At 30.2% G+C, this 24,213-nt stretch overlaps 1 protein-coding gene across 1 annotated transcript; it reads left to right on the forward strand.

Moving 5' to 3' along the window:
* Window positions 1-2,231: 2,231 nt before the first annotated feature.
* Window positions 2,232-23,674, forward strand: LOC132949347 (uncharacterized). Its single transcript, XM_061020197.1, has 3 exons — window positions 2,232-2,537; window positions 3,306-3,478; window positions 22,372-23,674. The coding sequence occupies exons 1-3, from the start codon at window positions 2,483-2,485 to the stop codon at window positions 22,831-22,833; spliced, it is 690 nt and encodes a 229-aa protein (XP_060876180.1). The 5' UTR covers window positions 2,232-2,482; the 3' UTR covers window positions 22,834-23,674.
* Window positions 23,675-24,213: the final 539 nt, after the last annotated feature.

The raw sequence follows: 24,213 nt of genomic DNA on the forward strand, positions 1-24,213 counted from the left end.
TTTAAAATAAATAATTTGATTAACTAACCAAAAAAATTAAGATTAATTGATTAATATAAAAACTATAATGTATACTTCATCAGCATAATTCATAACTAGTAAACCGAATGGTTCAAGTTTTGATTTTCGACATTATTTTTAGAGTAAATTATAATAATATTTGCATCTGAACATACAGTGTAGATATTAACTAAACAATACAAATTGCCAAATTATTAATAAATATATAAATAATTACCTAAATACCTACATTAATTTTAGGTTTTAGACTGACGGTTTTACTTTTACTTCACCCATTGTAGCTTCCTTGAGATTTGTATAGCTAATAGAATCGGGCCTGCTGAATACGATAAAAAACGGCTGATTCGTAGACATCTCGGAGGGGGGACTTTGATTAGGAACATTATATAAAAACAAACGTTTTTTGGTATAATAAATGATAATAGGTTATAATATGTATACCTATAAACGGGCCTTTTTAACAGCCGTAAGTCATAACACAAGAAAGAGGCGTACCCAATTATAAAATAAAAATTTTTATAGCTTTATTATTATAATTATATAGGTACTATAATAATTGTATTTATTATTGACTATTCAATACGAGCACGTATCATAATAATTTATGAGCTGAAATTATTTTATCTAGTTATTTATATAAGTTAAACTCAACATGAATGAGATTAGCCACATTGACGAGCGATACGACGAAATCAATTCACAACGTTAGTTAATTTACCTATGCGGCTACGTCTGTGCAGTGCAGTGTATTTATTATAAATATCATTTTTAGTCTTTACCTACCAATTTAAAATTCACAAATGTAATGATGCACTGAAAATGAAACGTGGCGAAAAGACTTTAGTTGATTTTTATAAATTTCTACCAGATACACAATATCCAAATTAAAAAAAAAAATGCTATTGATTATATATCTGTATTTGCTACAACTTATTTGTGCGAACAAACTTTTTCCAAAATGAAATACATCAAATCAAAATATTGATCGGCCATGACGGACAAACATTTGGAGGTGATTTTGAAAATTGGAACTAGTGACATATAACCACAATTTGATAAAATATTGGCAGAAAAACATAACTTGAAAAACTTTTTTTTTATAAATGATATCAAAAAAAATAAAAACAACGTTGCACAGCCAAAGTTCTTCTTTTTATGTGGCGAAAATCTCGTTTCTTAGTTATGATTGTAGCTTTCTCGGTTCTTTGATTCTTTCCCTCACAAAACAGTTTTTGTTATGTTGTACATTTTGTAAAACGGAGACAACACATGCAGGTGTAGCGTCCTCTTAATGAAAAAATAATTTCAAAAATGTATTTATACTATATTATATTTATATTTATTTTTATTTAAGTATATTGTAAAGTAAACAATATTTTATAAAAAAAATGTAAAGTAAACATATTTATATGCCTATATTTTCTTTTGGCCTACTTTCACCACAAAGTAATTTACTGTTAATGGAAATATTATAAGACTTTAAGTATTTAAATTATTAAACACACGCACTAGTGAATTTTTATTCAAAATAATTAATTTTAATAAGTACTGTTGATTTTTCTGCCAACACTCAATTAGGACCTTCACTTTTTTTAATACTTACATATGGATATTGGTGAAAAATGTAACAGTAACAATAAACTAACGTTAGAATAGTGGCAATAAATATACAAACCATTCAAGTAATTTTAAATAAATTAAATTGACACTTCATTTGCGCTTAAGCTGTTGTAAAGTATAGTGGCCTGTATATATGTATATTATAAGTTATAAGTTAAAACTATGGTGCTTGGAAGTTATAGGAGCTAAAAAAATAAAATTATGCATGTAGGTAAATATGCACAAAAATTGTAAAATATGCATGAAAAAAATGTCAAATAGCAATAATATCCAAAAAAGCCATTTTCTGTTATTAAATTGTATTAAAAGAAATGTAAAATTTGGAAAAATAAATTTATAATATTTAAAATGTGACAAAAAAACTGTATGTCATTTAGACATTTTATTGAACTGAAAAAAATAGTTAAGAAATTACATTCAAAAAGATAGTACATCGGAATACTCCACGGGGAGGCGCCGTCGGCATTTGCTGTCATTATACCCGAAAACGCGGCTGATGTTATTTTGGCGGCGTTCAGCGCTCTACTGCGCAAGGCTGTGGAGACGCACGCGATCTCCGGCGGCGAAAGGCCGCGGGATGGATATCGATTTTCTCGCTATCTGACGGAACCAAACGGCGTGTGCATGTGTACAACAATATTGTTTCCGATGTCGTCGTAACGTTAAACAATATCATCCGTCGTTCTCCCAGACGATAAATGAACGAATAAAAGTTCTCGCGGACGAGAGTACGGAACGTTTCCCCGAGAAAACCACTCGGACTTGTGTCTTTATTATTATACAGTTGAGTGATTGATAACTTTACGTTTGTAGACTAGTGGGAACAACGCTGCCGTATGATATGGCTTGGAAATTGTTGATAACCGTTCACAATTTCATTGTATTGGCGCAGTGCGGTGAGTACATATAATAATATAATTATGTGTGATATACCGTTGATACCAGCTTGTATACGCGTGATAATGTGATATTTTGCGTAAATATATAATTAGTAGGTATATATACATATAATATTATCTAAAGCCTTTAGAGTTTAAGCTATAGGCATTGGGTATATATTATATATAAATCTAATTAGTGGTGTATTTCAGTATTTGGTAAGTAAATGTATAGGTAAACCACCCCTTAATAATATTTATTTCCCTCAAGGGGCCTTACTACTGCCGTCAATTTCAGTTCAAAAGACCATAAGTTTTGACAAAACTAAAGTTAGTTTACGTTGTCCGATTTTTATTTGAACTCGTCGGAAAATTGTCTATAGATCGTACGAAACTCTTTGAAAAAATGTAATCTTATATTATTGTGAACTGTAAATTAAAACTAGAAAATATACATTTTTTCAAATTATAATTAAAATTAAAAACGGAAAGTGTTTCGTACGATCTTCGTACATTTTTCTGCTGAATTCAATTGATATTTTACGTACGTGAGTGGTATCCGCATCGCATTTCCCTCACACTAATAATCGTATACTACAACTAACGCATATAGATCCCGGGCGGCTAATACGAGATTGGAAATGGCCCAAATGTAGCCCCTTAAATAATAGCTGTAGCGAGGCCCCGTTTTCCGGCTTAGGTATATACCTAATATATCAATATAAAAATGTATACATATAATAATTATTTTTAATTTTTTAATTTTTGTGTTCGCTTTTGTCATAGTGGACTGGTCAGGAAAAATCTACCAGACAAACGCGGCTTTAGAAAAAGAAAACCTCATGTTTTGTTACGAGTGCAATACAATGGTAAACGGGAAAAGCTGCAGTGATTTCACAGACAAGGACGAGTATTTGAGATTCTCTACGAAATGTACAGGAGATAGAAAAACATGCATGGTAAACAACTACAATAATATTAGAATAATGACCTTAAATATTATTATCGGGTGATAACACTGAGCCGTGTAAAAACAATTGAGACAGCCTGTGTCTGCTGCAGCTGATGGATATCAATATGATAATACAATGGAACAATAGGTACACACCAAGTACACGTCATATTAGGAGTTATGACATATTATATAAGGGTATCAATATACCTATTGATTAGCAGTGCTTTACTGAAATTATTTTTAAAGTGTTTTGGTTCGTAAATATTTTTCAAACGCTTTTTATACGTGCCATACCCCGTGTAGTTACCAGCTGTGTCCGACGTAATAGCTAACAATAATAACAATCGACGAAACCACTCTGTAGATAATTATCATCAAGGATATAAAATAAACAGACGAGCAGTGAACATACAGGATTACGAATAAGTAATAATTATTGGGAAAATACGTTTCCAACAACGGGTATAGAACCGGAAACCTAATGTGCGAATGCAACTAAAATATACGTATAACTTTACTAAATTAGGTATCATGTTTCGTTAATCGTTAAGCACAACGTAGTATCTATAATATTAAAATTACACACATTTTTTATATTTTAAACTAACGATAATGCGTAATAAAATAATGTGGTGTATAGTACATATCGAATTATTCAAATTATAATATACTACTCAACCGATAAACCAATAGAATTCTCACTGCATTTTTTATACACTATACAATTTTCGAAATATTTTGATTTATTTTGAACTGTCTAAAGACATTTATAGTTTCCAATTTTTTTAGTTTTTTTTCTATGAATGTAAATAAAATTTTAATTGTTGGATAAAACAGCTTGAAAATTTAATACAAACCTCCTAATATGTTGTTACATTGTTACAATGACATTTAAAAAATATTAAAAATCCATAGTCACAATTTTTTTATAAGCATTTAAAGTTCAAATCTCGACAAAATACATACAGATCATGAAAATGTGCAAATTATTTTGAGTTAGAAATTCATAAATATTTTTCTTTTTAAAAATGTAATACAAGATTCCTCATAAGTTTGTCTACCTTTATCAAAAAAAAAAAAAAAATATCTACAAGAAAGTCAAATTAATTTTTGATGAGCGTTTGAAGTTCATATTTTTACAACATTGGATATTCATTCGATTTCTCATGTAGCCATTTTCTTATTTTGTTGTAATTCAAAAACGAATAACTGTAGATACATGAAAATAGACCATAACATTTAAATAGACTGAATATTTTCATTTTCTATAGACCATATCATTTTGAAAATATTTTGATTCATTTTGAGCTGTTGACAAATATTTTCAGCTTTCAAATTTTTTAGTTTTTTTTTCTATAATAAATTGTCAATAAAATATATACTATAGGTAATATTTCATACAAACATTTCTGTTTTTTTCTTAAAAATAGAGTCTACAATCATTAAAGAAGTGCATTATTACTAATCAAGTGTTTTAAAGTCGCTGAACTAAGTTCAATTATTTTTCCGACTATTTTAACATAAATTACATCTATAGTTCAAAGACTTATTTATAAAATTATATCACAACTTTTAGAGCAGTTTTTTTTATACGTTTTTTTACATAGATTTTGGTGAACTGTAGGCATGGATATATATATTTTAGTAGATTAGATATGCATGATGGTATATGACCTTAAATTGATATTTGATATAAAAAAATTAATATTTGTTAAATTATTAATTGAGATGTGAAGGTATAATATAGTTTAAATATTTAATAATCATGTAAAGTAAAATAGGTATTTACATGGTATGTTGCGATAAAAATTCAATAAAATTGTTTATTAACAATTTAGGAAATCAGAAAGAATGTCAGTCACGTACTGACATGCTGATTTACATATTAGGGGGATTCCATATACCGTTATTTTCTGTTTTTGTCTAACACACGCGTGACATAGGATTTTTGACGGATTCTTTGCCAAACATTGATCTAATGAAGTGATGAAAATTCTGAAAACAGATTTTAATTCGTCGTCAATTCTACTTAAAATCGACTTTCCCACATTTTTGATTTTTTGATTTTAACTTCTCCAAAAATTAAAATATGAACATTTTTAAATACTTTTTTTAATATGACATTTTTAGGAATTTGGGGAATAATATCAAATATGTGGGAAAGTTGATTTCAAGTAGACTTGACGAAAAATTCAAATCTGTTTTCAGAATTCTTATCGCTTCAATATATCAATTGGAATATTTGGCAAAAAACACGTCTAAAATACTATGTCGCACGTGTGTTAGACAAAAACAGAAAATCACAGTATCAAATCCCCCTAAGTTAATATTTTTTCCATATTAACTTTTAACTAATCGAGTTAAATGTATGGTTTGTTAACTGTTAACTTTAGACTTATCGATCTTGTGTTCTCTTAACTTAACTTGAGTTCATTATTTTCATTAACTTGCCCTCCATTGCGTAACATATAGGCGCAACTAGGGTTAAAATTCTGAGGGGGGGTGGGTTAGAGCTCACCTAACAAAACTATTTATTAATAATAATATCCCATAGAAGGCTTCTATCTAAATCGATAAGGGATATTTTTGGGGGAGCTCAATCATATTAAGAGTGGCAGGGGGGGCATTAGTTGTGCCACTGTTGCGTAAACGTACACATAACCAGCGTATGCTCTTCTGGCCATCCGTAAATACGACATAATATTATTATTACTGTTAATGAGATAAATGTATTAGGTACCTAATTGTAATGTAACACTTCGGTGATACACTATTGTATCCCGATATCCGAAAGCCATCTAAATATCGGGCGATTAATGTCCACGACCAGTCCCATCACCCCCCACGATCACGAAACGATCTCGTTTGGCGGTATGCTGCACGTTTTCGACGGCGTCTCGTTTCCGCCCCGGCCGATTCCATTATCCATATTGATGATTAATCATATACTTCAGCATGAATGATAAATGTTTTCCTTCTCTTAGATATTTTTAAGCACAACATCTGTTTTCAAATTATTTGGAGTTCGATCCGTCGAAATGTGAGCATCTAGAAAGGTGCCACGCAAGTGCGCAACACATGTTTTTCTACCATCCCGAAACACTTGTTGCGTCCGGTGATATTGAATTGACTCCATGCTACTTTTATGTGTTTGAATTGAGTCAATCTTATTATATTAATATCTTTGAATTGAGTCCGTATATAGATTAAATCTCATAACTACCTATAAGCCGGTGGTGACCTTGAACCTGGCACATTATATTACACATACCTAATTATTATTATTTTAAATGAATTGTCTCTTCATACTTACTATTATTACGATTAAAAAAAAAATGTATACAATCACACATAATTATTATTTTTAATATTTTAAATTTTTTAATTAATTGACTCTTTATACTTATTATTACGTTGCGTCCGATCTGCCAGAGATTCAGATGACGGTGTTTTTGAGTTCGTGATATTATGTCATGATCTTACCCCTCTACTCTACTTGTCTCTTACGAATAGTGTTGCCGCTCCCACGGTCCGTGTATGGTCGATGGCCTGAGTTAGCTACAGTATTCGCTATACCCACGGTCCTGCATGTGTGGCCATGGATTTTCAGCTGTATCCGCAGCAGGTCTATATGATAAACGCGGGTTTCGTCTTGTCATAGTGCCAAATTAGACTATTGAGATCCACCAAACCCGATGACTTTCCCACTGTATGTATTCTACTCTTGTCTCTTGCATCATATTATATAGTTTTCTGCGGTTGGCCCTTTTGCCATATGCAGTATATGTTAAATTGTTATAACTCTTAATTGCTTTCCCAGGGTATAGTCATAATGCTAAGACGATCCTGAATACAATTATATTATTATGTAATAAAATATTGCCGAGTCCTAGCGTACAGCGAAGCGTAGGACGACTTGATATATTTAATATTATAATTCTCAGAATACATCGACGAGGAGTTATACTTATGACATTAACAGTTGTATTATGATTGATTAGTAATAAGGAGAGATTCATTTTTAAGAAAGGGGTACGATGAAAGACAAAGGTTAACAATGTTAATATAGTAATATACGTACAACTAAGACGTGCGTATACGTATAAGCAAGATTAATATAATATACTGTAGTAAGCAAGCTACTACTTAATAGTAAAACAAATCCCACGGGTACATAATCATACTATACTATAATTTAGATACTGTAATTCGGCATATATCGGATAATAGAAACGGAAATAAGGGTTCCTTCTGTTTATTAAATAATATTACATTTTAATGTCTTGTTTGAGAAACGGATATTAGGAACTCATTGAACCATATAATTGCTCTGTATACCACAATGTTCAAAATATAAAAATATGAAACAGTAGAATGATTATTTTGATTACAACACTGTACGCAACGATAGTCATTATAAAAAATATTAAAATTATATTAAAAACGATTATATCAAATCGAATACACAGAATTATACTGGAAGTCATAAAATGCGTGGGCCGGAACGATGGTCACACACATCACATCCGTGAGTCGAGATACAGTAGCTATAGGCAAGGGGTACGGGGAACTGCATATAAAAGGGAGCCCGAATCGGCCTGTTTTCAGACGTGTACTACCACCCATTAGTGCAAGCACCTTCACGCCACTCTGTACGAGCATTATTTTGGACTTAGAAAATTATCAACAATATAATAAAATTCACAATAAACAACAACTGTCTTTTATTTATTATCAACCACGACTACAACATCAAACAAATTGTCTGCGACCTGCAACTATAATATCTTGGCAGCCACTTATCTACTATTAGAACTACGATAGTAGGTACCAAGTTACCGAGAATATTACAATACCTTTGGAACGACGAAATGTTATTATAATATTGTACGCATTTGTAATAGAATATAATATATTAATAATCAATCATGCTAATAAATAGCACTGCGTGGTTCATAATCAAAATGCAGCTACACGGGATGAGCGTGGGCCGTAATATTATAAGCATTTCCGAGAAGATTGTGGATGTACCTAACCGCATCCGTAGATAGGTACTCTTATCGATAGGCTGGGGGAGAGAGGTAGGACTATGTATAGGAGACCCCGAAACGGCCGGTTTTCAGACGTGTTTTACCCAAACTGAAACGAGCACCTCTTAACACGACAGTCAGTTTAATAAAACAATAATTTGGACTTGGAATATTTCGAACAGAATTAATTTGGACTTAAAAAAATATACGAGTGAACCGAATATTTTTCTGAACGATTAGGATTATTGTGTGCGAAATATTATAACTACGGTCATAATCGCACCAATTTTTGAAGTGGTTTATCCGAATGATAAAATTATTACAACATAAATTATTCAAATAAGACTACACAATTATTTTACACCCGAGTTCATCCTATTTCCCATTGTACGTCAACTGGTACGAGTTGCCTTACAATACAATACCATGATATTATGCGTACGGCCGGAGTTGTAGGCGTAGCATATTTATTAATATGCGAAAGGAGCACTATTTCATGGGTAAGTCGAATATAATATTGTGGCTATAACCCTGGGATGTTGTTCTATGGTCGTTTCCAGGAATGCGTAAAGGTTAACCCACACACTGCATCGGTGGCGGCAAAACGAGTCCGCACCACAATTATTTACCACCACCTCGTCGGTACAGTCAAGATAAAAGAATTTTACCGCCACCGCTGCAATGTGTGGCGACTTAACACATGTCTTAGGTCTTATAAAATTATATTATGTATTATCAAACTATAGGAAATTTAGTTTGTATAGCCATCTGCAGCACCGCATATTATTCTAAAACCGTATTTTATATTATGATACCTATATAGGCTATAATCACATCGAAATAATATACCAACGTGCTGAGTGCGGGTTAACATTTTAATGATATACGCCTATCACATTATATTGATATTTACCTAAACTCAAATAAAAACGTTATTGTATCTGTGTAGTTTTGTAATGAACCCAATAATACGCATGATATATTATTGTGATCGTTTCGCCTTCGGCTACATTAGGCAACATAAAGACTAGATAAATATTAGCACATAGAAATGCGACTAAATAAATCAAAGTCATATATCCTTTAGAAAGCCTATGGGAATATAACGAGAGGGCAATGCGATCTTAAAACCGCATTTAAATAGGTCCTACAACTTCACTTGAATCATAAATCATAAATATATGAATATAATATTTAGATATTGTTATGAAATATACATATATATAATATATATATATATATATATAATGCATAGTATCTAAATATTGACGGATGGCTAGACGTGTTACACCATAGTACAGACGAACTGAAAGAACGTGAAGGTTCACGAGGGACAACATAACAACTTTGTCAATTTGGACGAGTATTTTATGCAGAAGAAATTTAATAAACAACTTAACTTTTCAACAAAGTCTAATTATTTTGTCAAACCTACCTGAGAAATCCTTTACCAACGGTCTTGCTACCTGCAACCTATAAACTAAGTAGTTAATTCAATTGCTAGTTTATAACAGTATTATACTTCCATTAAAATCAAAATACACTAAACTTAACAGCACACTTCATTTTCATCAAGTATAATATTATTATTAATGAATAGTGTAACGGATAATATCCGTTAACTACTATTAAATAATGAGCATAGGTAATTAACAGACAGGTATAATGAATAATAAAAAGGTGGGTAAGTGGATGTCGATCTGCTGTACAGTATGTGACAAGTGAGTCACTGTAATGGATGGTGTTACATTTGAATTCAATGATATAATATCATTGTATTAGAAAAACGATTCTGAGCGAAAACGGTCAGTCAGCCTATGATATTACCAAGTATACCTATTTGATGATATTATTGTGAATAAAGTAATATTTATATATAACCTATTTACGTAAAACCTTTTTTTAAATTTTCAATCCTTAGCTATAAAAATTGATCATTTTATACATTTTTAACTACAAAATAATTAATAAATTATAAATTTGATAAATGTTGTCAAAATTTGAACATTAAATGCTTATAAAAAAAATTGTGCCTATGTATTGTAATATACTCGGGAGCTTGGTACCTACTATCGTAGTACTGATAGTAGATAAGTGGCTGCCAAGATATTATAGATGCAGGTCGCAGACAATTTGTTTGATGTTGTAGTCGTGGTTGATAATAATTAAAAGACAGTTGTTGTTTATTGTGAATTTTATTATATTGTTGATAATTTTCTAAGTCCAAAATAATGCTCGTACAGAGTGGCGTGAAGGTGCTTGCACTAATGGGTGGTAGTACACGTCTGAAAACAGGCCGATTCGGGCTCCCTTTTATATGCAGTTCCCCATACCCCTTGCCTATAGATACTGTATCTCGGCTCACGGATGTGGTTGGTGTAAACATCGTTCCAGCCCACGCATATTATGACTTCCAGTATAATTCTGTGTATTAAATTTGAAATAATCTTTTTAATATGATTTTAATATTTTTATAATGACTATCGTCGCGTACAGCGTACAGCGTTGTAATCAAAATAATCATATGGTATATATTTTTTATATTTGAACATCTGTCGTATACAGAGCAAATTATGGTTCAGTGAGTTCCTAATATCTACCGTCTCTTACCCAAGACATTAAAATGTAATATACAGAAAGAACCCTTACCTCCGTTTCTATTATCCGATTTATGCCGAATTACAGTATCTAAATTATAGTATAGTATAATTTATGTACCTGTGTAATTTGTTTTATTGTTAAGTAGTAACTTGCTTACTACAGTATTTTTAATATTTTTCAACTGCTATTATAACGATATATCAGGAGCCTTATATTAAATTTTCAAGCTTTTTTACCCAACAAAAAAAAAAACCTAACCAAATAAAAAAATTGAAAACTGACAATGTCCGTAAACCGCTCAAAAAGGTCAAAATATTTTCAAAATTTTATCGTGTATATAAAATGCTAATATAAACATTCAAAGAAATTTTCAAGTGTCTATAGTCATTCGTTTTTTAATTACAATAAAATAAGAAAATTGTTACATGAGAAATCGAGTGAATATCAAATGTTGTAAAAATATAAATTTCAGACGCTCATAAAAATTTAATTTAAGTTTCTTGTAGACATTTTTTTTTTTGATTAAGGTAGACAAACTTATGAGTAATGTTATATTACATTTTCAAATCTTATTTTCGTCATTTTTACGTATTTTGTCAAGATTTGAACAAAAAAATTGTAACTATGGATTTTTAATATTTTTCAAATATCATTGTAGCAATATATTAGGAGATTTGCATTAAATTTTCAAACTTTTTTACCTATCAAATAACATTTTATTCACATTAATAGAAAAAAAAAACTAAAAAAATTTGAATATGAAAATGTCCGTAAACAGTTCAAAACAAATAGAAATGTTTTGAAAATTGTATCGTGTATAGAAAATACGAATATAAACAACCAGTGAAAATTACATGTATCTGTAACGGTCATACGTTTTAGAGTTACACCAAAAACCAAAATCGGTTTTGTTGAAAACCAATTTTGCGTTAAAATTCCCGTTTTTCCTCAATTTTTATTTTGTTTTTCCCCGCGCTTTTGAAAAGTATTGGGAATTTTTTACTTTTACCTCCCAAAGTATCAAATAGATTCACATTTTCCTATCAGAAAAGATAATGTTCTAAAAAGAGATGACAGGTGCAAAAAAAAATAAAATACACACATCGTTGTAAAATCCATTCATTCATCGCTCCGCTCATAATCTAAAACCAAGATAAAATGAGGTGTATAAAAATAAGAAAACAGAAATTACGCAGTTACGTCAGATGGTACCAACAAGAACATAAAATAGAAGAAGGGGGGGGGGGGTACCGCATATAGTATGTATTTATGCGTATAATTATATATATTACAAGGCCATAAGAAGTCCCGAAATAAACCTGAAACCAATGTATAGATGTGTTCTGGATTCAGTACGAGACCGTCGGTTTGCGTCGATTAAATTTTTTTGAATGTTAACGGAGTACTGTACTAGGTACCTACCCAAGTTATAAATTAAATAAACGTATTTAATAAAGATACAACTATACAAGTCGTTTCGTTCGACTTCAATATTGGCGATTTTCAGTTATTGTTGACACCCACCCGTAGGCCGTAACTACTTTTCGAATGGGTGTCGACTTAGGTACATTAAATTCACGTAATGAGTGCCACTGATATATACACACATATTATACAGACACGCGTCGTTTTCTTATATTACGTTTCCGTCCTGAATGTACAACTTGTCTTCTGAGGGTTTTGAGTATTCAATCATGAAGAATGTAACTTGTAATATTATATACTGCGTGGAAAGTATAATATAATATAATACATAATATTATTATATAATATATATATATATGATCAACCCAGGTGTGACGTCTCGTACCGTTTACTGTATATTATACGAGCAGGTTATAATATATAGGTATCTACCTACGTAATAATATAATATTAATTGCAGAAATACAGTGTACACTGGACGCCTTGGAGTACTCTATAATATTATAACATGATATGATTATGATAAATTATTAATAACTGAAGTAATAGTAAATAATGCACAGGTTTCATATAATTTTCAATTTGATTGTAGTGGTGTACCGACACAGTTTTGCATCTGTCTTCCTATTAATTAATTCCAACATTATAAAGGCTTCGTTAATAAATGATTTTATAATATGTGGGTATAGGTACCTACTAAATGAGAAACGCGTATTGTATTGTAACAGTTACAATTTAATTAAAAAAAAGAAAATTTCACTCTTGATATATTTCAATGAAATTATGAAAAATATTTTCTCTTCTTTTAAACGTGTTTGATTATAGATGATTAGAAATAATATATTGATTACACACTTAGAAATAAAGAGAAACATATTATTTTTATTGATTTATTATCTCATATTTGTATATTCTATATGTAGTGCTGAAAAATATTCCTATCATTATTTTGAGAGTAAAAACATTTTTTTTTATGAGTTTTAAAATATTGTTGTATTGTCAGTGATCCAAAAGATAATAGTTTGAAATAATGTTGAAGCCAATTTCAACCAGTAAATAAAATAATAGTGTATATTTTCAGTAATTATTAGGTGTACAAAAGTCGTATATGTGTGTGTATGTGACTGAGTGATGTGATTATGTGAAGGTGCTATGGACTCTTTTATTTAATACTTAGAATATAATATAATATAGTATAATATGCATTCGCAGAGCCATGGCTCTCAACAATATGTCATGATGTTGAGTTGGTTTATAAGTTTGTAACTTAAGAGATAAAGGAATTGTTTAAATTTGATATATTATATATTTGTTAAAGGAATTCGATACCGTGATTTTCTGTTTTTGTCTAACGCACACGTGACATAGGATTTTAGACGTGTTTTTTGCCAAACATACCAATTGATCTAATGAAGTGATAAGAATTCCAAAAACAGATTTGAATTTGTCGTCAAGTCTACTTGAAATCGACGATCCCACATTTTTGATTTTAGATTCTGAGTGGAACGATGGATGTATTGATTTTACAATGATGTGTGTTTTTAAGATTATGAGCGAAGCGATGAATGTATTGATTTTACAATGATATGTGTTTTTTTTTATTATTTTTTAAATTTAAATTTTTATTTTTGTGTCTGTCATCACCTTTTAGGACAGTAAAAGTTCTTGGATTTTCTTCAACAGTAACTTTTCTGATAGGAAAGTGAATCTAGTTGGTACTTTGGGGGGTCAAAAGTAAAAATTTCCCAGTAGTTTTCACAAGCGACGTGAAAAACAAAAGAAAAATTAAGGAAAAACGGGAATTTTTACGCAAAATCTGTTTTCGAGAAAATCGATTTTGGTTTTTGGTGTAACTCTAAAACAAATGACCGTAGGGACATGAAATTTTCACTGAATGTTTATATTAGCATTTTCTATACACCATAAAATGTTGAAAATATTTTGACTCTTTTTGAGCTGTTGACGGTCATTGTCAGTTTTCAATTTTTTTAGTTTTTTTTTCTATAAATATCAATAAAATTTTATCTGTTGAGTAAAAAAGCTTGAAAATTTAATAGAAGGCTCCTAGGTTATTTTTTCAAAGGCAGATGAAAAAAATTAAAAATCCTTAGTCACAGTTTTTATTTATAAGCATTTAAAGTTCAAATTTTGACAAAATACGGAAAAATCACGAAAATTAGCAAATTATTTTGAGTTGAGAATTCATAAAAATTTTTCTTTTTAAATCTAAGATTTGAAAATGTAATATAACATTACTCATAAGTTTGTCTACCTTAATCAAAAAAAAAAATGTCTACAAGAAACTTAAATTAAATTTTTATGAGCGTCTGAAATTTATATTTTTACAACATTTGATATTCACTCGATTTCTCATGTAACAATTTTCTTATTTTATTGTAATTAAAAAACGAATGACTGTAGATACTTGAAAATTTCACTGAATGTTCATATTAGCATTTTCTATACACCATAAAATGTTGAAAATATTTTGACTCTTTTTGAGCTGTTTACGGACATTGTCATTTTTCAATTTTTTTAGTTTTTTTTCTATAAATATCAATAAATTTTTATTTGTTGGGTAAAAAACCGTGAAAATTTAATATAAGGCTCCTGATATATCGTTCTAATAGCAGTTGAAAAATATTAAAAATACATAGGCACAATTTTTTTTTATAAGCATTTAAAGTTCAAATTTTGACAACATTTATCAAATTTTTAATTTATTAATTATTTTGTAGTTGAAAATGTTTAAAATGTTAAACTTTTATAGCTAAGGATTGCAAATTTAAAACAAGGCTCCACGTAAATAGGTTATATATAAATTACTTTATTCACAATAATATCATCAAATATACTTGGTAATATCATAGGCCGACTGACCGTTTTCGCTCAGAATCGTTTTTCTTATACAATGATATTATATCATTGAATTCAAATTTAACACCAGCCATTACAGTGACCCACTTGTAACCTACTGTACAGCAGAGCGACTTCCACTTACCCACTTTTTTTGATTTTAACTTCTCCAAAAATTAAAATATGAACATTTTTAAATACTTTTTTTAATATGACATTTTTAGGAATTTGGGAATAATATCAAATATGTGGTAAAGTCGATTTCAAGTAGACCTGACGAAAAATTCATATCTGTTTTCAGAATTCTTATCGCTTCAATAGATCAATTGGAATATTTGGCAAAAAACACGTCTAAAATACTATGTCGCGCGTGTGTTAGACAAAAACAGAAAATCACGGTATCGAATCCCCTTAAGCAACTTATAAATTATATGTAAAAATCTTACATATTTTCTTTGTTTCATACAACAAACAAACTTTTAAAAATGTTCACTTGGAATTTGACGACTATAAACTTTAAGATATAATAAACATTTTATTTTTATTTTTCATGGAAATGAAATATTTCATGAAATTTTAAAACCCTAATTGTAACGAATGATATCCGTTTACTCCTACGTATACCAAATAATAAGTATAAGCAGATAACATGCAGATATAATAAATAATGCAAATATAATTATTACGGCAATGTAAATCAAATAAGGAACATAGGTAATTAATAGACAGGTATAATAAATAATAGAAATAAGATACACAACTAAGATAGTCAAGGAGGTTAATTGGAAATCCATTATAAACCACCAATTACATTACCTAATAAGTTATATTTAGAAAAAACCACATCAGATATACGAAATTGTCAATCGCCTATAAAACAATGGGAACTGGGCATATATATATATATATATATATAACGTACATAAATAGAAACAGGAAAGTAGTATCTAATAAATGATTGACAACCATGGACACAGTGATAGGACTTTTTGCACAACAAGCGTGCAGGATATAAATAGCACTCTTTGAGCAATACGGATAAGTCGATAGGCATGGGGGGAGGTAGGGGAGAAGGAGACCCTTATAAAAGCAGACCTAAAACGGCCTGTAATCAGACGTGCACACGGCCCATTGCCATCACAAGCATCTTCACGACACTCAGCACCAGAGTTATATTATTTGGACTTAAAATAATTTTCACTAGAGTAAATCTTAAATAAATGTCTTTTACAACTCAACAAGTTTTATTATTTCAATCAACAAGACGAAATCCTCTTCTCCCCGGTCTTGCTACCTGCAACCCGGTAAACCACACAATCAACCCGATTGTCAGTTTACCACAGTATATTAATATTGTATTAAATGTACAAAAAACACCAGCCGATAATGTACCTATAATATCGAATAAAAATATTATTATGTAGGTATATATGACTGCATAATATTATACCAACTGCTTGGCTACTAGTATCGGTCAACATTTTCATTGGATATTTTACGCCGAATCTACGATCTTATTTGCTAAGATATCTGTAGTATAAAATAATACAATAACGAAAACATCATATGCGTTATAATACATTTTTGAATATTACGTTCCCCAACATGGTTGACGATAATATAACTATTGTTGTGAACCCCTGAATAATATTATATTATATTGTGTTCACATATAATATAATATTAACAGTATAAGGATAGTGTGTTGGTCGACAGCTCGTTGACAGGAATCCGCTGACTAGGCGATTCGGCGTCCGGCTGAACCGTAGGCCGACACACAGGGAGGACTGGAGGAGGTTAGTCAGTCGTATTAGAACAGAGCATTATACATAACGTATGTTTAAGAAGAACATTTTATAATATTTACACAACTAGTTAAAGTTAATACCCGAAATAAAACCTATAATTAATATTGATCTAATCGTGCGTTGAATTATTTGTGTTGGAACCACGGTTCCATAACACTATATTGAAGTTGTAATAATCATAATGGTTGTTAAAAGTATGACAAAAGACGATTTTTACAATACACCCATAATAACGAAATGTTTAATATAGGCTAAACATAATCTTCCTTTGAAAACACGAGACGTTTATGAAGTAAAGCTGTTTTAAGTTTATAGCCGACAAAGGTCGTAGCGTGGTTGACATAGCGTTCGGGAGAGCGTTTGAGACATTTTATAATTCGTAAACCGCAATTGTTGTCATCCGAAATCCGATCCTACAATAACTACGGCTAAAACGAAATGTAATCGAGTAAAAAAAAAAAGATCCTAAGAAGAATTTCTTTCCTTTGAGAGTCGACGCGTTTGCTCGAGTATATGTATATTACATCGCCTATCGCTATTATTTTTTTTTTCATTGTGTTCATAACTATAAGACAACGAGTATACGACGTACTTTTCGTAAGATATTGTGTCGTTTCACATCTGTCCCATATTAATATGTGAAACGAAAAAATTAAAACGACCGCGGTAACGGGGAATAATAAGAGAAACTATACATTAGCATTTTTTTCTTTTTTAAAGAAAGTTCGATGTTTTTTGAAGTCCAGAGGTCTTTGTCTGCAGCTGTATTCGGACGGCCTAAGAAAACAAAATATTAGTTATTTATTATTACCTACATAATATGAACAACATTATAGACCTATATCAGCTATTTTTGATTTTCAAATTTTAAATCGATTTGTACATTATAAAAATTATAAAACAATTATGATTTTAGTATACATTTTGAATACAATTTTTTTAATTTCAATATACATTTTAAATATTATTGAAAAAAATATTTGATTTTGATATCACTTGATTTCTTAGATAATATTTAAAATCGATTTTTGGCTGCATAATGAAAATTAGTGTAGTCAATATTAGATTTAATGAGCATGGGTGGTGGTGATATGAATTCATATGAATCCAAATAACATGAAAATATCTACCAAACCAAAAATAATAACCCATCTGAAAATGCTGAGCAAATTTATATACCACACGTCTTACTAAATTTAATCTAATATCGATTCACTAATTTTTATAAAAAAGTATATAAATAAATAATTTATTATATTTAATATGTTTGTAAAATATACTATGCATAATATATAGTATATACTATATAAAGGGTGTTCAAAAAGTTAGGAAACTTTCATTCGACTGATAAACAATAGTATGTTATAATTAATGAGGTGATTAAAAATTTTACCTAATAAATGCGCAGCAGTTTTATCTGTTATTGCTAGGTATAAACCGTTCAGGTAGGCATAATAATATGTAAACAGTAATAATTAAAGAACTTCCAAAGTTTTTGAACACCTTGTGTATTATAAAATATATTATAGGTATTTAACTGGATTTATTATGCGACAAGATTCGGTGATAGACGATCTTCATAGGCCCACCCGCCCCCCCCCCCTTTGCGCACGCTTATGGTCGGCTCCTTTTGTGTGGGCGTCACGTGTATTTTGCAAGTGTTTTTGTCGTGGTCGTGAAAACTTGCTGTTTTCGTAGAAACACTAAATTCATCTTCATAGTTATGAATTATTATAGTTTTGCCGAATTAGAAGGATACTTACGGATACTATGTACGTTTTCTAAACATGTGAATCTAGTAATTTTAATCGACCATAAATTTGTGACTTGGTCAACAGTTTCTTATACATTACTTATATTACCTACTTTTGATGCAATGTGTAAGGTAAAAAACTACTAGTCATATTCTTAAATATTTGTTATATGGCCGTTTAAATTAATTCGTAGAATTCATATTTCATAGCCCGCAACATTGGAAAGCATCGTGTTAAGTATTCCAGAAAAAAATATGCTAATGCATCGAAATTCAAGTCCTACTTTTATCCTACAATATTATATTATTATCATGGTGTGTGCGAACACGTTATACATTTATATTGTCATTTCTCCTTGACCCTTATAATAAATTGTGCCCAAACAAGTTCCGGTTTTACATGTAAAAATTAGATTGTGCGCAATCTAGTTGCAGCCTTGATATTTTTAAGATATAGCTGCCAATAGAAATTTAACTTTAGTACCTAACTATTTTCGACCACTCCTATATTATTTATTTGATATACTACATTTAGAAAGGTCGTTTCTCAACTTGTTTGCGGGAATTCACTTGATATTACATTTGCGTAGGTAGTGAAAGCTGTAGAATATTAAATATCATAATTAATATTATTACAAACGTATTTCGATTATCACCAATATAAATCAAATTTGTTACCTAATATTTTTCGAAAATCCATTAATTTTTTTAGTGCTTTAAATAATTGTATTCATCCATAGTCGATTCGTGTGAACGTTTCCCTTTAAGCCATGGGCTGAAAGCTGAAGCAATAACTGCTTTTTACAGCGTCCAATAAGAAATCGTGTCACGCATGTGTACAGATATCCGGGGGGGGGGGGGGTCACTCCATAATACCTATATAAAGCGGTCCGCGAGAGCACACTATTTAGTATTTACCGACTATTTTCAGATGAAGATATTTTATCACTTGTTGCTCATTGAATCTTGATGCCAGTGACCAGTCGACTTTACATACGAATGAAGTATAGTTTCCGACTTGGACATTGTGCATTTGTGCGCCATCCTGAATTGTTTTTGAACTTAATTTAATTTAATATGATATTATTTATCACTCTAAAAAATAATTTTATTACTGCAGTTTACTATCATATTATAATTTTGAACACTGCACGTCGATTCCCTATATCAATCATGATATATTTTATAAGTCAAAGTTTTCATAAAATATCTACTGCTCATCATGAAATTATAAAAAACATAGGTTGTCATAAAAATAGTAATACCTAATATTAAAAAAAGCTGTCAAGTAAGTAACCGCTGTATTGTATAGTACCTATATAGTTGTTGACTATCGGGTGTACATCATCATTGTATAGGCCCTGTAATAGTGTAATGAATGTGTTAAATTTGAACTCAATGATATATTGATATGCAAGGCTGGGCAAGTCGGCAAGTTAATAATTTTTTTTAACTCAGTTAAGTTAAGTTAATATGCACCAATAACAATAAGTTAAAAGTTAAAAGTTAATTTAATTTTAGGTTAACTCAGTTAAGTTAAAAGTTAATACACATTTTTTTTTAACTTTTTATTTAGTTAAAAAAAAGTTAATTTTTTTTACGCATTTTTATTTTCTTACAAACCCTGAAACCCAAAACTAATTTTTGGACTGTGACTAGAAAAAATGTTTATACTCTATACAGTATATTATTGAACTTCATTGAAGTTTTCATTTCCAAAAAAAAGAACAGTAATTACCTTACCTATATATAATAAGTAGTCAATAAATACCTAAAAATAATGAATTAATATTATTTAATCAAGCCTTGAAAACAGATACTATTTGTGTGTGTGGGTTTGAAATGGAATATTACTGTGTTTAATAAATAATCACTAAATATTTTATTAAATAGATAGGTACTAGGTATTACATACTTAGTAAAATACTAAAATATAACATATAATTTAAAGAAAAAGATAATAAATAAGTTGAAATAGTTGGATAATTATATAATATTTTATTATTTCAACATACACATTTTAGTCATATAAATATAGATATAGTTATTATATTTTATATAGTATATTATATTTTAATAAATTATAAACGTGCATACTGCATACTGTTTGTGTCGTTCGTGTATAACCAAGGGTTCACAACTGAACACTGGTAAAATTTCAGGACCACATCACACAAAATCATAATATCGATAATTGGTTTTTGTTTATTTTTAGGCTTGTTGGATTTATATTTTTTTCCCGAAATGGCGACTTCGGTTATCGATAACAATAATATACCCATAAATCATAATGCCATATAGTCATAATGGGACTATATTATTATGTCTATATTTTTATTGTTACTTGATATAATTAATTTATTTAATAATAATATAAAACCTTTTATTATAAAATATTTTCTGATGTATCACTATACAGGGCGTTTCTTTAAAGTACAGAGTGATTGGAAAAATATAAAATTTTTAAAAATTAACTTAACTTATTCTGTAAAATGAAAATCAACTCGTTGATTTCACGTTAATTAAAAAATACATTTAATAAGTTAATAGTTAAGTTAATGAATATCCAAAAGTAACTAGTTAAGTTAAAAAGTTAAGATAAAATTAACTTTTTAACTTAACTTTAACTTTTTAACTCGTTAATGCCCAGGCTTGTTGATATGTAGGTACCTACATTTTTGTAGGTTTTATAGGTATGCGACGAAAAAAGATTCTGGGTGAAGATGGTCTAACTTATTGGTAAGGGTAATTAACCAAGGTTATACCAAACAATTATTTTAAATTTTAATATTGTTATTAAAATTTTTACAAATGATTGTATTATTTTCTCTGATTATCATTAAATAGTAGGTTATAGGTGCCTACTGCCTACTAAGAATTTTTAATTTCTACCTCCCAAAAGTACCAACTGGATCCATTTTGCTACCATAAATCTTCCTCAAAGTTGGTGAATACAGCATTTTTTCTATAAGAAAAAACTAAAAATTGTCTTCACACACGGCAATAAAAATTTGTTCGCCTCCGCTCAGAATCTAAAAAAAAACATCCATCGTTATTAAGTCAATACATTCTACATTCGGCTCGGAATCTAAAATCACTATAGGTAGTAAATAATTCGATTTTTCTTACAATGATATAATAATATTAATTAAGCAAGTGGCATTTCAAATGAAACGAGCATTTAAGAATTTTGTTTTTCAATAAATATAATAACCGACTGACAAAAAAATTGTTGTTGTGGTTTTTGCCTTCTGGTAGGTTTTGCGTCCCCACTCGAGTCTTCTTTTCAGTGGGTTCTGTATTCACATATTATGTACCAACATATATGAAATCAAATAAAATAAATAAAAAAATATATATTGTAACCAATAATTTAGTAGGTATGACTTTGACAACTAAAATGACATGGGCGCGGTGTCCACAGGTGAAACGATATTCGTACACGACGAGCAACGAGAGCACCACTTCCGGCCAACAGCTCTGGTCACTGGAACGCAACTGTTCGGGCAAATGCGAGGACGGGTGCATCGTGATCGGCGAACGGATCAAGATCTACGCGTGTCAGGCGTGTTGCGAGTCGCCGCTGTGCAACGTGTCCAACGGATCCGACCGTCGGTCCTCGACTCCGTCGTTTGTCGTTTGTCTGGCGTTCTTGTTCTTGCTCTTGAGAACTGTCGTCGATCAGCTACAGTCGCCGTCGTCGAAACGACCGTCCGCCCCATTCTTTTCCACTTCTTCGTCCTCGTCGTCCGCTCCATTCCACTTGTCATCAGACACTAGACACTTGACAAAAAAAATCAATACATATTTTATATTTTTATCAGCGAACCTATTCACCTCACGGTTTGCCGCTTTCGACACATCGTTGATATATTTTTTCCCCTAAAAAAAAAATAAATATAATATAATTACATATTTTTAGGTAGTACCTATTAGGTACCTATATTGTACGTATAATAGGTGTGTACCTATATAATACCTAGTACCTACCATATTATGCAATACATGTACCTATTATACCAATTACCTATACCTACTATAGAAGACATCAGAGGGGCCGAAACATAATCTAAAACTCGTTGACAAAATGCCTACCGATGAGTGATGAATGATGATCCACCTCCGTAAACCAATTATTTACACTTTTAAGTATTAACTAATAAATTAATATCGAAATAATAATATAGTAATATCGAACGAGGATAACCACTATAATAAGTACATACTATATCACATGACACGTATCAGTGGCGTATTTAGGTTTTTGTGTTATGAGGGAATATGATTGTATCCAGTAGCCCCGCCTCTAAAGTTAGAGTCCCTAAGTTAGAACTCCGAAAACTTTACTGGCGGGGCTACTGGATAAAATCATATCCCCCCCAAGACAACCCCCCCCCCCCCCCCCGTAAATACGTCACTGACACATTTCATAGGTAAAACACATTTTCAGCGTCTCTATATTATAATAGGTATATTATATGATTTTGATAAATATTTTGTGATTTACTGTGCTAAGTAAAATATTATTGGTATCTATCTACCTAGTACTTTTTATATAATATTATAATATAATATAATAAACTATGTTTTTTTCGTACTTTATTTTGTGAAAATCAACGATTTTTGTTTCCTATAAAAATGTTCTTTGTATTTGTAGCTATTTGGATTTTGCCAGTTGCCATTATATCTGTATTGTAATATAAAATTAATAAATAATAATATCTTTACCTATAGTATTATGTTTATATTATTAATTATTCATACATTTTTTTTATAGGTAACTTTTCTATCGACTAGTACAAACTAAACTTGTAAATATAACAAACATCTATAAATTTATAATTGTAATTTGCAGGTTCACAAATTTTATTTATTAATTACCTCAGTTAGCACTTAGCGCTGTGCATATTGTGCAGGAAGGTAAATTGTCATTACATAATATATCCCATTAAGCAAGACTATTGCTAGGTTGCATGAAAAATTAATTAATTTAATGGTTTCATAAAATTAATCTAACCTAGGCAACCTAAATATGGCCATTAATCATGTTTAAAGGATCATTAGCTCATTATTGATTAAATAAATATAATATAGTGATTGTTAATACTTAATGCAACCAGCCACCTGGAATAGGTATTATCATTACCTAATCATAATGTCATAAACAGATAAACATACTACCAGATAATATACGGTGGCTACGTACTCCAATAAATAAATTCTGGAAAAAAATGGCAAAAACATACCAAAGCATTATATTCCTTAT

This window comes from Metopolophium dirhodum, chromosome 7 (genome assembly GCF_019925205.1).
Source record: "Metopolophium dirhodum isolate CAU chromosome 7, ASM1992520v1, whole genome shotgun sequence".
Taxonomy (NCBI): Eukaryota; Metazoa; Arthropoda; class Insecta; order Hemiptera; family Aphididae; genus Metopolophium; species Metopolophium dirhodum.

What these genes read in the sequence shown, in the direction of transcription:
- LOC132949347 (XM_061020197.1), top strand. Translation starts at nt 2,483, where the DNA reads ATGGCTTGGAAATTGTTGATAACCGTTCACAATTTCATTGTATTGGCG. An exon ending in CATTGTATTGGCGCAGTGCG is followed by an intron (nt 2,538 to 3,305) that starts GTGAGTACATAT and finishes CTTTTGTCATAG; the next exon opens with TGGACTGGTCAGGAAAAATC. An exon ending in GAGATAGAAAAACATGCATG is followed by an intron (nt 3,479 to 22,371) that starts GTAAACAACTAC and finishes CGGTGTCCACAG; the next exon opens with GTGAAACGATATTCGTACAC.